Below are 13805 nucleotides of genomic sequence, written 5' to 3' on the forward strand. Positions count from 1 at the left end.
TTTAATGAGATTTTTCTCCATCTCTAGTCTCATTTCATTTTCTTATTTAAAAGATATGTTTATCATGTGTGTATTAAGCCAACGAGCTGCCAATCAATGTCTTCCCCATAGACTGATATGTGCAGAGCAAATAATAACCTTTACAACCAAAGTGTTCTGAATTAGTAGCTTTCCAAACATCAGTCATAGCTAAATATAACGTAAGACACTGGATGATTATTTAAAGAGGACGTGTCACGTCTCCTGCCAGTTCTCAAGCATTCTTTATTATGACTCTATGTTGTGCCATTTCTTTATTATTCTTTTGTGAAGTTCATGAATAAATGTTCAGCTGGGTGTTACCAGTTGGGGGGTGCCCCTGCACAGTCTGACGTTCGCCAGTCAGTGCTGTCCATGTGAGACCCAAATTGCCACATTGACGGATCCAGTATTCTGGTCTGCGCATGCGCAGACCTTTAAAAATCTGAAAAAAATAAATACTGGATCCATTTTGCCGGATGAAACCGGAAAAACTGATCCAGTATTGCAATGCATTTTTCTGACTGATCAGGCATTTTTCAGACTGATCAGGATCCTGATAAGGCAACGGAACTGCCTGCTGGAATCAAACAACGCAAGTGTGAAAGTACCCTAAAACATACATGTCAGGAGATGTTATAGGCCCTCTTTAATGTAGCTACATCTAGCTATGGAACAAGCTATACCACAGGAAAGAATCAGTGCATGAACCAGTAGGTGTAAACTAGTTACAATACTTATTGTAAAGATCTGCAATATGGCACCCATAACTTGTATTGGACCCATACTGTACCTATCTGTGCCTCGGACTTTACATGATAGCAGAGTGGCATACTGAACTGTATGCTATATCACAGATATTATCATGGAGGCACATACGTCATTAAATAGAGTTCCTATAGGTCTATATTGTAGACCCACTGGGTCTTTATGTGTCAATGTTCTGGCATAAAAACTCAGGGAATTCAAGTGTTGCAAGCCCTGAAACATGGCCATATTACAGTCTTGTGGAATTGGTTGCTTACTAATAACATCTAGTCAAGGCTTACCTAGACTACAGGGTAAGTCAAAAGTCTCAGGATACCCTTTTATTCCAGAAACAAAAGATAAACTCAAATATCACTCCACCAAGTAATGGGTGAGGGGGGTCTATCTTTTAGACTATGTTTGGAACATGACTGCCATCTTGAAAGCCGCCATTTTGGATCAAGAGCAAATTTTTCCAGTGCAGAAGGGGTCAGGTAGCATATCAAAGAAGACCAGAACTTTCTCAGAAATCGATTGCCACAATCAGATTTGCAATATCTTCTTAAAAAGTTATCAACATAGAAAGTTGCAACAACCAGGAATGGAACATGCACAGCTATTTTACGTGTTCAATGTGTTGTCCCTGGTACTGAACACAGAACTTTGAACTTTTGAACTTTCTGTGTTGATAACGTTTGAACCACAAGAGATACTGCGACGCTGATTGTGGCAATTGATTTCTGAGAAAATTATGATCTTCTTTGATATGCTACATGACCTCCCCTTTGGAAAAATTTGCCCTTGATCCAATATGGCAGCTTTCAAGATGGCAGCCATGTTCTGGACATAGCCTAAAAGATAGGCCCCGTCACCCATTACTTGCTGGGGTATTCAGATATTTCATTTTCCCTTTCGTTTATGAAATAAAAGAGTGTCCTGAGACTTTTGACTCACCCTGTATTAAACCGTTTATAGGTTGCAGAAGTAATCCATTAAAATATCAACCTGCAGGGTATGAAAAACCCAAGTACAAATGTAAAACCATATAAAAATATCCCAAAATTAGAATCTCACGGCTTTTTAAGTGAGTGTTACCATTCTATACAACAGGCAGAATTAAAAACTGACAAGCTATAGTATGATACAGAGGTCTCCAAACTTATGCAAGCTACCGTATTTTTCGTCCCATTAGATGCACTTTTTCCCCCCCAAAATGGGGGGAAAATGTGAGTGCGTCTTACGGAGTGAATACTAACGAGTGCTTCCATTATGAAAGTCCTCATTAGTACAGGAGGTCTGGGAAGCGGTGAATGCATGGGCTCTGTACTCACCACTTCCTGGTCTTCTTCTGTCGGCTCTGTGTTGTGACCGCAAACAGCATGAGGACATTGGCCCTCTGCGGCCTCGGGTCACAGCACAGCACGCGTCAGAAACAGCCAGAAGAGCACTGGGTGAAAAATATAATTTTTTTCTTATTTTCCTCCTCTAAAACTTAGGTGCGTCTTATGGGCAGGTGTGTCGTATAAGGCGAAAAATATGGTACTCTCAAATGTAACAGATACTGCTAAACCACAATGAGTATTAATAGAAGAAAACCATATTAAAATGTATTACCATTTGGCTTTTAATATAGTGCTTATTTAAAATAATGCTTTGACATGCCTAGTATAACTAATGTCAGGGCCCCCAGAGGAAGGCTTCGCCGAAATGTGCGTTGGGGTGTGCAGTTTTCCTGAGGGTATTGCGCTTTGATGGGTATGTAGCTACTTTGCTATTTAGTGGTCACTAGTTTATGTAGGAGTTAGTTTTTTGTTCCACAAATAGGTGACTATACTAATATGTCCTGGCACTTGCACTTTATTACATTTTAGCAATGTATTGCTCATGACATATCAGACAAATTAATTGTTATTGCCTATAACTAACCCTCAGGGGAACCGCACTTTCTTTTATTGTGGTTTTACATCTCTGCTCATCATGTTTTATTATATAAAATCGTTGAATAAAGACTCTTTTTTTATATTTGAGACATAAAGACTCTGGTGTCTTTTTGTAGGTATTCAGATTTGCTATTGAAATGATGGCAGTTTTTTGGTGCAAGTTGAATAAAAAAAAAACTGGCATACATGCTTCATTCTGCATTTATCAAGTGTTTTGGACACTTTTCTAACCCTTGTCCAACAAGGAGGCGTGGATTCTCACAGTTTGGCACATTTTTGGAGCAAACCCAAGCCAACTAATAGGTGGCATAAACTTAGACTAGACAGTGTGACAGATTTATCATCTAGCATCAGTGGGATAAATCTGGTGCACTTTAAAGGGGTATTCCAGTTATGTGAAGATATCCCCTATCCGCTGTATAGAGGATAACTATTAGAGAACAGGGAACCCTGTGGATAGGGGATAACTTCATAAACCAAAAATACCCCTTTAAGACTATGTGAGTGTAAAAATTTAATCTAACAAATATATATATCTTTACATGGCCGCTGTGGTCTGTGTCGCTCTGATGCTCACTGTTTCTGCAATGGTCATGGGCCAATCACTGTTCACATGTAAATGAAAAGCATGTGACTACTGAGCCTGGTGAACCATTAACGGTATGTGGCTTCTTCAGGCCCAGTAGGGATCGGAGTCCAGACTGGCGGAACATTTAAAAGGTGAGTAGGTTTTTTCTATTTCTTTTATATTGCTTCCTACTCAGAAAACCCCTTTATTTACAAACTTTACTGACATACTAGATGTCAGTAAAGACACATAAAGAAGCAGCGGCGAAGACCTGCTGGACAATTAAGTTACTTTTAATTTTTTCCAATTTTTTTTTTTTTACAAAGCCTTTAGAGTTCTGAGAAAGTTAGAGAAAAAATATTGGAAAACCCTTTTAAGTTATTTATTCAGTTTTAAACATGATTGCATTGTTTTTGTATATAACCTTTTGTTCATCTGTGTAAAACTTGATAGCGTGAGCATAAAGTAACACCAAAGTGAAGATGTGCAACTTCTGAAATAGTGGTCTCTACTAGAGCAGACGTTCTGACATAGGTGAGATTGAGCAGTGACCATAGAGCAGACATTTTAAAGTACCAGTAACCCTTCCCCATCTTGATAGGACTTCTCACAAATAACAGAGAAGAAAATAAATATAAATGTAGCCACAGAAACAAACATTGACTTATGATGGCAAAACCACATACCGCCAAAAGGATTTGCCAAGAGCAGCATGAGGCTGCATTCACCGAAGCTCAACGCGGCTCTGTCTGGGAGCCTAATATTGAAGGCCAAAAACAAAACTGGATGGTGTCATGTGAAGGGAGTTTAATATACCGTACGCCTCTCACGCACAGTTCAGAATCAGGTTGATTTAAACCCATTTAGGCTCTACATGTACATTGAGCAATTCTGATTTTCCTGGGTATAGAAAAAAAATTCACATTTGCATCACTCTAAGTTAGGGGAAGACCTAGAAGGCCTCCGTGCAAGAAAAATATCTTCAAGCAATCAGCCAAGAGTTAGGGTACGACCACACCGGGCGGTCGTGGGGCAGTTGGGGTGCGGCCATGCTGCAGTCGCAGCTTCCTCTTATTTAACTAAAGAAGACCGCACCATATAGCTGATCTTCATCGTTAACGGTTGCACAGGTATTGAAGGTGCCGTGCCGCCATTAACAATGCAGATTGGCTATAACAGTGTATGGTGCAGTCTTCACTAGTTATCTAAGAGGCAGCTGCGGCCCAATTGGTTTTTGACCGCAGCAAGGCCCATGAACGCACCATGTGGTCATTCACTGAGGTGGCCTTCATAGAGCACTTCTCATTGCTCAGTAGTTTCTCTTGATCACAAGTGACCAGTAATTGTAAGCCATGGGAATAAATCATTAGCAAAGTCCCTTAAATACAATCTAGTAGACACTAAGAAGCACACCCCTGCCCTAATTGTTAAATTCTTGGACTATCTAATCAGATAACTTCTTTAATTTTTAATCTTTTTCTCAAACATTAAAAGCATGAATCTCATTGGCTGCTTTGGGAAACACTGAAACCATTAACACTGCACCCGCTATTCCGCTTCTCACTCGTCGTTAGTGTTTTGTCACCCTGGATACACAGATTATTGATCTGAGTGTTCATTAACGGTTGGATTGTCTCACTATGAGGACTGCATGACTCCTCTCAACCAATCAGATGACTGCCAATTAGAATACTGCACGCACCCTACCGATCCCTGACCAAAAATTTTGTGGGCCAATCAGTAGATGACATATCCCCTACTAGCTTAGCTTCATTAGGGCACCTAATCGGTTAACGTAAAGGGAATATGTCACCTCCTCTGAGCCCTATCAAGTGCAGTACTACTTGAATAGTACTTCTGCCTCTGGCTCCTGATCACTAGGTTATATGTCCATACTCACTCCTGTTGTGTGTCTGCAAATCGGCACTGGACTACACTGAAAGGACTCATGAGCACGAGCACATAATGGAGAGGACTCCAGGATAAATCCTCTCAGTGTTGTCTAGAGCAGTGTTTCCCAACCAGTGTGCCTCCAGCTGTTGCAAAACTACAACTCCCAGCATGCCCGCACAGCCAAAGGCTGTCCATGCATTCTGGGAGTTGTAGTTTTGCAACAGCTGGAGGCACACTGGTTGGGAAACACTGGTCTAGAGCCGGTATGCAGGCACACAGCATGGGAACAGGCGTGAGGATGGACATATAACCTAGTGGTTTGGAGTCAGGGGTAGTACTGCACGTAACGGTGTTCGGGTAAGGTGATGAAGTCCCTTTGAGAAGGACCTGCCACGTCCTAACAGACCTATAACTGGCTGCATACCCTTTCAGACACATCTTTGCTGACTTGTTTTTTTCCTTTTCCTTTTAGCATTCTATCTGGTTCTGTTAGTCGAGTTGCCTGATACTACTGAACTGTCAACTGGGAGGTCACCACTGCCCAGTGTCAAAGGAACGGCGGATCAGCCATTTATTCTGAAAAGGAGTGGAGACCACCCACTTGAGAATTCACTAATATCGGGCACCAAAGCTAACAGTACCGATTGTGGGCAAAAGAGGACAAGGTAGAAGTAAAAATAAAAAATAAACCTGGGGTCATCGCAGCTCTGAGAGGATGTGACGGGTCTGCATCAACAATAGGTCTTCCTTAAATTTCCTAAACATTTATAGGAATTCCACTAATTCTATAACTTTCATAGACCTTACAGGGTCATGTTTATGTCTCCACTGAGCTCTATGGAGACCGCAGTGCCCAAGAATCCAGGAACAGGGCTCACTGGAGTCCGACTCTGCTTTTAGCTGAGGATCCCATAGGTGGGACTGTTTTCCATAAATGTTTGAGATGTTTAACATATACTATAAGCTGGCCATAGACATGATGGAAAACCCGATCATTTGTGCTGCCGGACACACACGATGATGAGATCAAAACCACTTTGTTCATAATGTCTGATAAAACCGCACTAAAACATCCCAACATGACAGCTCCCAATGTTAACCAATTAATTACCACTAATGAGTTTTTGCATGACAGCAAGTGACAGAGGTTGGGGAACATTTCTATGACATCTATGGCTTTATGCTTGCATCATCATCCAGTACATGCATTGCTGGCAGAGATAGTATACGAGCAGCATCCTCATATCCTCCAGTATGTGAGTGGCTGGCAGCCCAGTGGACATGGAGCACAGAACTGTAAAGAGGACAGGATGCTGAGCGGAAACCACACAGCGCGAAGACAAGAAGCCTTCATTTCCGGTGCTGAGCAGCAGCGTACTGGACTGCAGGAGAGATGCCAGGCTCCACACAGGCAGGGAGGGGGCACCTCACACCCGCAGGGTTCATATGTGCATGCACAGATGGATATTGTATAATAATGAGCGCAGGGATTACATGTAGCCATCAAGTGTGTCCATAAATAGTGAGGACAGGGACACCAGCTCCTGTATTGTGATGCATCCTCCCTTGTCCTCAGTATCACTGGACCTTCACTACAGGCTGCTAATGGATGAATCAGCAGCCCCATGTCATCATGGCAGGGATGCCTGCACTGCTAGCAGCCGGGTGCAGCTCTCCAGATATGGTTGGGTAGTGAGCCCAGTGTACAGCATGTCCTGGATCAGATCTTCTGTGGTCTACAAATCACTGCATTGCTAATGACTGAGCAGATCTTATACCTATAGGGAGTGTGCTTAATTAGAATGAACCCCTTCCATCGGGGCAGCATGTGGCACTGCACCAGTACACGGCATGGGGCCTGCATGCAGGAACGGCTTGTTTTATGTAACATACGTATAATCTATCTACTTATATATCTATATATTATCTAATTATCTACCATATCTATCTATCTAGTATCTAATTATCTATCTATCTATCATTTATCGATCTATCATCTATCTATTATCTATTTATCATCTATTTATCTATCAATCTATATATCTATCTTGTATCTATCTTTTATCTATCTATTATGTATCTATCTATGTATCTACCCTATCTATCTATATATATATATATATATATATATATATAAGTATATATATCTATCGTTTATCTATTTATCATCTATATATCTATCATTTATCTATCTATCTATTATCTATCTATCATCTATATATCTATCTATTATCTATCTATCGTCTATCTATTATCTATCCATATCAAATCTATCTATCTATCTATCTATCCATCCATCATTTATCTATCTATTATCTATTTATCATATATCAATCTATCTATATATCTTGTATCTATCTATCTATCTATCTATTATCTATCTGTCATATATTAAATGAATTTCATGTATGGATGATGGGAACCACCAATATACCAAGTGTCTCAGACAGCTCACACACATTCATAAAAAATGTTACTCAACTCGGAAATGAATTTGTTTGGAATTGCTAATCAATGGGATTATCCGGAGCGGCGATCAATCAGTCCCCATTAATAGAACAGTTTATGTGCTGAGACTACAGGAGGCTGAAGTAACAAGACACTTCCCAGGGACCGCAGGTCCTGATGATGCATTTGCCATAAGGCTAGCTGAGTGGATGAGCAGTACCCATTCTAATATGGAGATATTACTGTGAGGAAAATGGCTGATCATCACTCTGCATCTGCACAGATGCCCCATTTGCCTCTCACTGCTGTTATCAGGGATGGCTTATTGGGGTCCTCTTGGCGCGGAGAGCACATATGAGCAGCTGCCTTGCAGTATGGGATTTGTAGGGGCTTGTGCTATGTGGACGCATGTAGAGGAATGCACTGAGGCTGCAACAGGTCCCCTGGTTACCTGTTCCATGCCGAGCACCACTGGTGGCCATGGTGGGGTGTAAAGCAGTGGAATAGGTAGGTGACCTGTCACCCATACGGTACACGTAGATGCATCATTTATAATAAGGATAAGGAAAATGCATTACTCACAAGCATTGGTTACAGCGAAGCTGTTAGCTACCTCCAGATTGTCGATATGGGGCGTCAGCCTAAACTCTGAAGTGGAAAAGATAACCATCCCTACCCGAAATGCACTGTATTCCTGATCTGCACCCCTTGGAAACAACCCTCCTGGAAAGAGATGACATAACAGAAGGTTATATCTCAGAACAGTACACAGAAGAGAAAGCAAGGTTACCTATAGAGGATTATCATCAGTAATAAAGAGGCATCTCCTGCTAGCCGATATCATCAATATAATATACTGGTTATATATTACATATAAGCTATGGGAGGATTGATCCTGAGCTGCTCTGATCAATGTGATCTACTATATATTACATATAAGCTATGGGAGGATGGATCCTGAGCTGCTCTGATTAATGTGATCTACTATATATTACATACAAGCTATGGGAGGATGGATCCTGAGCTGCTCTGATCAATGTGATCTACTATATATTACATACAAGCTATGGGAGGATGGATCCTGAGCTGCTCTGATCAATGTGATCTACTATATACTACCTATAAGCTATGGGAGGATGGATCCTGAGCTGCTCTGATCAATGTGATCTACTATATATTACATATAAGCTATGGGAGGATGGATCCTGAGCTGCTCTGATCAATGTGATCTACTATATATTACCTATAAGCTATGGGAGGATGGATCCTGAGCTGCTCTGATTAATGTGATCTACTATATATTACATACAAGCTATGGGAGGATGGATCCTGAGCTGCTCTGATCAATGTGATCTACTATATATTACATACAAGCTATGGGAGGATGGATCCTGAGCTGCTCTGATCAATGTGATCTACTATATACTACCTATAAGCTATGGGAGGATGGATCCTGAGCTGCTCTGATCAATGTGATCTACTATATATTACATACAAGTTATGGGAGGATGGATCCTGAGCTGCTCTGATCAATGTGATCTACTATATATTACATACAAGCTATGGGAGGATGGATCCTGAGCTTTTCTGATCAATGTGATCTACTTGTTATATATTACATACAAGCTATGGCAGGATGGATCCTGAGCTTTTCTGATCAATGTGATCTACTATATATTACCTATAAGCTAAGGGAGGATGGATCCTGAGCTGCTCTAATCAATGTGATCTACTTGTTATATATTACATATAAGTTATGGGAGGAAGAATCCCGAGCTGCTCTAATCAATGTGATCTACTTGTTATATAATACATATAAGCTATGGGAGGATGGATCCTGAGCTGCTGAGAGCAATGCGATCTACTATATATTACATATGGTTTATGGGGGGATGGAGCCTTCAGAGCTACTACGATCATTGTGATCTACTGGTTATATATTACATATAGGCTATGGGAGAATGGATCCTGAGCTGTTCTGATCAATGTGATCAACTATGTATTACATATAAGCTATGGGAGGATGGATCCTTCAGATCTGTTGTGATCAATGCCATCTACTTGCTATAAATAAAATATAGGAAGATGGATCCTTCGGAGCTGTTGTGATCTATGTGATCTACTGTATATTACATATAAGCTATGTGAGGATGGATCCTTCTGAGCTGCTGTGGTCTACTGAAAATTACATATAAGATAAGTGAGGATGGATCCTTCTGAGCTGCTGTGATCTATGTGATCTACTGTATATTACATATAAGCAATGTGATGATGGATCCTTCTGAGCTGCTGTGATTTACTGTATATTACATATAAGCAATGTGATGATGGATCCTTCTGAGCTGCTGTGATTTAATGTATATTACATATAAGCTATGTGAGGATGGATCCTTCTGAGCTGCTGTGGTCTATGTGATCTACTGTATATTACATATAAGCTATGTGAAGATGGATCCTTCTGAGCTGCTGTGGTCTATGTGATATACTGTATATTACATATAAGCTATGTGAAGATGGATCCTTCTGAGCTGCTGTGATCTACTGTATATTACATATAAGCTATGTGTGAGGATGGATCCTTCTGAGCTGCTGTGATCTACTGTATATTACATATAAGCTATGTGTGAGGATGGATCCTTCTGAGCTGCTGTGATCTACTGTATATTACATATAAGCTATGTGTGAGGATGGATCCTTCTGAGCTGCTGTGATCTATGCGATCCACTTGTTCTATACTGCATATGTGATGTAGGAAGATGGATCCTTAGATGATCTGTAGGGGCAGATGGATCTCTCGCAGTGCGGCTGCAGTCCTGGGATCCAGCTGCTGTGCAGGAGATCTAGCAGATGCTGCAGTCTGTAGGCTTGCTCTTACCTATTTGTATGCCGTTGGAATAGACTCCAGTGATCAGCCCCCACAGCACAGGAACCAGGAAGACAGAAACAGACATAATCTTGTGCATTTCCAAGATGAAAATGTAAAGCATCCGAGAGAAGAGCTTCCCGTGCGGGTTGCAGTGCGATCTAGAGCCGCTGCATGCTTCTGACAATCCGAATAAAGCGGGGGGCTGCCGGAGTCTAGAAGATGGAGGCTCCTGGATGCAGATGTGCGCCCTGTGTCTCAGTATTGTTCAGAGCTGGCTCCCAGGGAGAGAAGAGGCTGGCGGGCGGGAGCGCGCGGCGGGGGCGAGCACCAGCTCTCTTCCTTCCGGAGCAGCTAGCTCTGGTCTCACAGCGCCCACTATCCGTGTGCTGGACCCCGGCGACGCTTCAGCACCACGGACGGCGACCCGAGCGGCTCAGCCAATGGCGGCGCCTCAGCCAATGTGCCAGTCCTCCATCCGACGGGGGCGACGAGCAGGGGGTGCAGATCAGGAACATAGTGCATTTCAAAAGGGAGAAACACCTCAGCAAAATGAGCGCCGGTCCCTGGAGTCCCAGGGAAATAAATGGGTCCTGTGAAGGAGCCGCCTTATATAGACAGCCAGGTCCGACTGCTAGCGTTTCACTAAATTGCTAGTAATTACATGGCTGCAAAATGTTTTATTTGATTGGCTGCCTTTATGTTTTTTACCCAAAATGGAAGTGCACTTTCCCTTAATGATTGTTATGAGGGAACTGCTGCTGCTCATTGGTTTTGGAAGGGAATACTGGATGCAGGGGAATGTTAGGAATTTGCCATCATTAAAGCAATTTGCCTCCTTATTAATTAATTGAAATAAAGGCGATGAGTGCGCCTGAAGTTCTGTTCCCACCGCGCCTGTAATTATCAGTCTGCGCGGTAACCTTGTGCCGGGGAGGGTGACATAATATCTGCCTGGTATTTATAGGAGACGCTTCTCCTGAGAGGAAGAACTTGTTGGATGGCTCATCCGTTAGCATCTCTTAACTCATGAAGTGCCATGAGGTGCGCAGTTTAGGGGTGCTCCGTCTGCATATTTAACGTTTAACCTCTGCGGGGGGGGGGAGCAGAAGTCGCTTCCACAAGATAATTAGCATCCAAGTCTTTTTTATTTTTTTTTCTAAAATGACTTCATTGTCTAATTCTCCTACTTCCCACACAGCCTTATAGGATATGGTACGTTGCCATGGAAACTAGGAAGTCGGCCTGGAATCGTGCTGACTGGTTGTCACTTAGAGCTTTAAACTAGCACCAAGGAATTGCTGGCTTTGGTACAGTGAGATCTACGTTCCTGTGACTTAACCGGGAAGGTGTTGCTTCTGATATTACCATTTTTCGCGTCTTCTCGTAAGAGGGACGTATAGATGCCCAACGTCCAAATGTCATCTTCTCTTCACTGAACTCATCGCAGCTTGTTTGCGAAACGTCAGATGTAATTAGCGTCATGATTGAGGGATAGCGCCGAAGACTTTACACTTTAATGAGGATAACGTCTTTGTCTCGGCTGTATCTGGGGCAAGCAGTGAGGGAAATGAAGTAGAGTTTGTCTGTGTGAAGATATTAATATACGGGATGGGACTTGCTTATAGAATTCACTCACCAAATATCGCTGATATCTTCTCATATCCTATGAACAGTAGGCACGTTTTTTTTTGCCTTGCTAGAATTTTAATAATTTGAGAGGGATTCACATATAAGGTAAAGTTGGGTTAATGCCAAACTTGACCACATGACCTTTCATTAATGAAACACTCCAGGCAAAACCAATCCAAGATGTTATTCCTGGTGAGAAAGGGATTCAAATGAGCTCTTAACAAGCTCTGCCTCTAATGCCACCAGATGTAAGTCAATGTTAGACCCTTTAAACATGCCTTGAGACATGACTCAGATAATAAATAAGCCAGCATCTCATCTGCAGGCAGCTGTTTCAGGGTGATTGCCCCTCATCAGTGCACAACTGGGTGAGAGGCCTAAGTCAAGGTCTGGGGGGAGGGGTACTATCACTCCTTAGAGAGAGTGCACCTTATTTGGCTTGAGGAGACTTATAGGCCATACATGCTCCTCTAGAATTCTGAGAATAATGTGTCCCATAAAACAAGAAGCCAAAGAGAGAATCCCAGTGCCATGTACTACCCACTAAGTCCCTGTTCCTTTAACGGTGTTTCTTGGGAGTGTAGTATTGGTGGCCTGTTCCCGGGATAGATAATCAGTATCAGATAGTTGGGGTCTGACTACTGGCACCCCCGCTAATCAGCTGTTTGAGGAGACTGTGATGTTCCAGTGAGCACTGGAATCTAGTCAAGTATTATCAGCCTCAAAAAATCATGGACGCATCTATTTTTTTTTCACGGCCAGAAATTTCAGGACGGTTGGCAAGCCTGCCAAACGGCTATCATGAAAACACACTAAAAATGAAGTGACATAAAGTTAAGACATAAGTCATGGGATCTGATCTTCACATGATCAACACCCATCAGGCCAGGTTATCAAGGCAGATGAACACTTGGCTGCTGATTGTGGTGGTGTTTGATTTGTTTATAGCAATGAATGAGGAAGGAGGAATGTCAACCTCTGAGAAATACCTGGGTCACAGAATTTGGCCACCATCTTGTGGAATAGCGGAGTCTGATAGGACATTAATTTGGTTGCTCTATCGGTAGATGTAAAACATTCTACCATTTACCTTTTATAGAAAGGGTAAAATGGAGTAGATCTCCAACAGCTATCTTGGTTATTTGACTTGTGTGCCCCTATCTCTGTACATTCAAGAAAGCAAGTCTTGCTTGACAGAGTGCGAAAGGGACATATTAGCATCACTCAATGCTTCCCACTCTAATATTTCCTCCTCTTCATAGCTCAACACATGGTGAAGACTGTTCTGCAGTCCCATCACTGCTGCAGGCCCATCACGAGGTACCGTACACTTTGCTATGGGAGCATCTTACATAGGCTGAAAGAAGACATCTATCCATCCACTTCAGCCTATCGTCCTGCAAAGCTGATCCAGAGGAAGGCAAAAAAAAACATCAGGTGGAAGCCAATTTTTCTTATTTTCGGACTCCTATCAGACAATCATAATAACTCCCTGGATCAACGACCTTTTTCCAGAAATATAATAACTATAACCTAAAATACTATTACACTCCAGAAATACATCCAGGCCACTCTTTATTGTACTCACCATCACCACCGCCTCAGGCAGAGAGTTCCATAGTCTCACTGCTCTTACCGTAAAGAATCCTCTTCTATGTTTGTGTACAAACCTTCTTTCCTCCAGACGCAGAGGATG

At 42.1% G+C, this 13805-nt stretch overlaps 1 protein-coding gene across 8 annotated transcripts in view; it reads right to left on the bottom strand.

The window, feature by feature from the left end:
* The window catches only part of GRIA2 (glutamate ionotropic receptor AMPA type subunit 2), a 233140-nt gene extending 222375 nt beyond the window's left edge, over positions 1 to 10765 (bottom strand). For 7 of the 8 annotated variants that reach the window (XR_006390560.1, XR_006390561.1, XM_044300096.1 and 4 more), the window contains exons 1-2: positions 10490 to 10765; positions 8197 to 8337 (exon numbers count right to left, since the gene is read on the bottom strand). Coding sequence is in view for 5 of the 8 variants with exons in the window: in XM_044300096.1 (XP_044156031.1) it covers positions 8197 to 8337; positions 10490 to 10601 (253 nt within the window). In the remaining 3 variants the exon portion in view is untranslated. Of the gene's footprint in view, positions 1 to 8196; positions 8338 to 10489 lie in introns of those variants that run through there. The other variant, XM_044300133.1, reaches the window with a different exon arrangement.
* Between the last annotated feature and the right edge of the window lie 3040 nt (positions 10766 to 13805).

Source organism: Bufo gargarizans, chromosome 1, assembly GCF_014858855.1.
Source record: "Bufo gargarizans isolate SCDJY-AF-19 chromosome 1, ASM1485885v1, whole genome shotgun sequence".
Taxonomy (NCBI): Eukaryota; Metazoa; Chordata; class Amphibia; order Anura; family Bufonidae; genus Bufo; species Bufo gargarizans.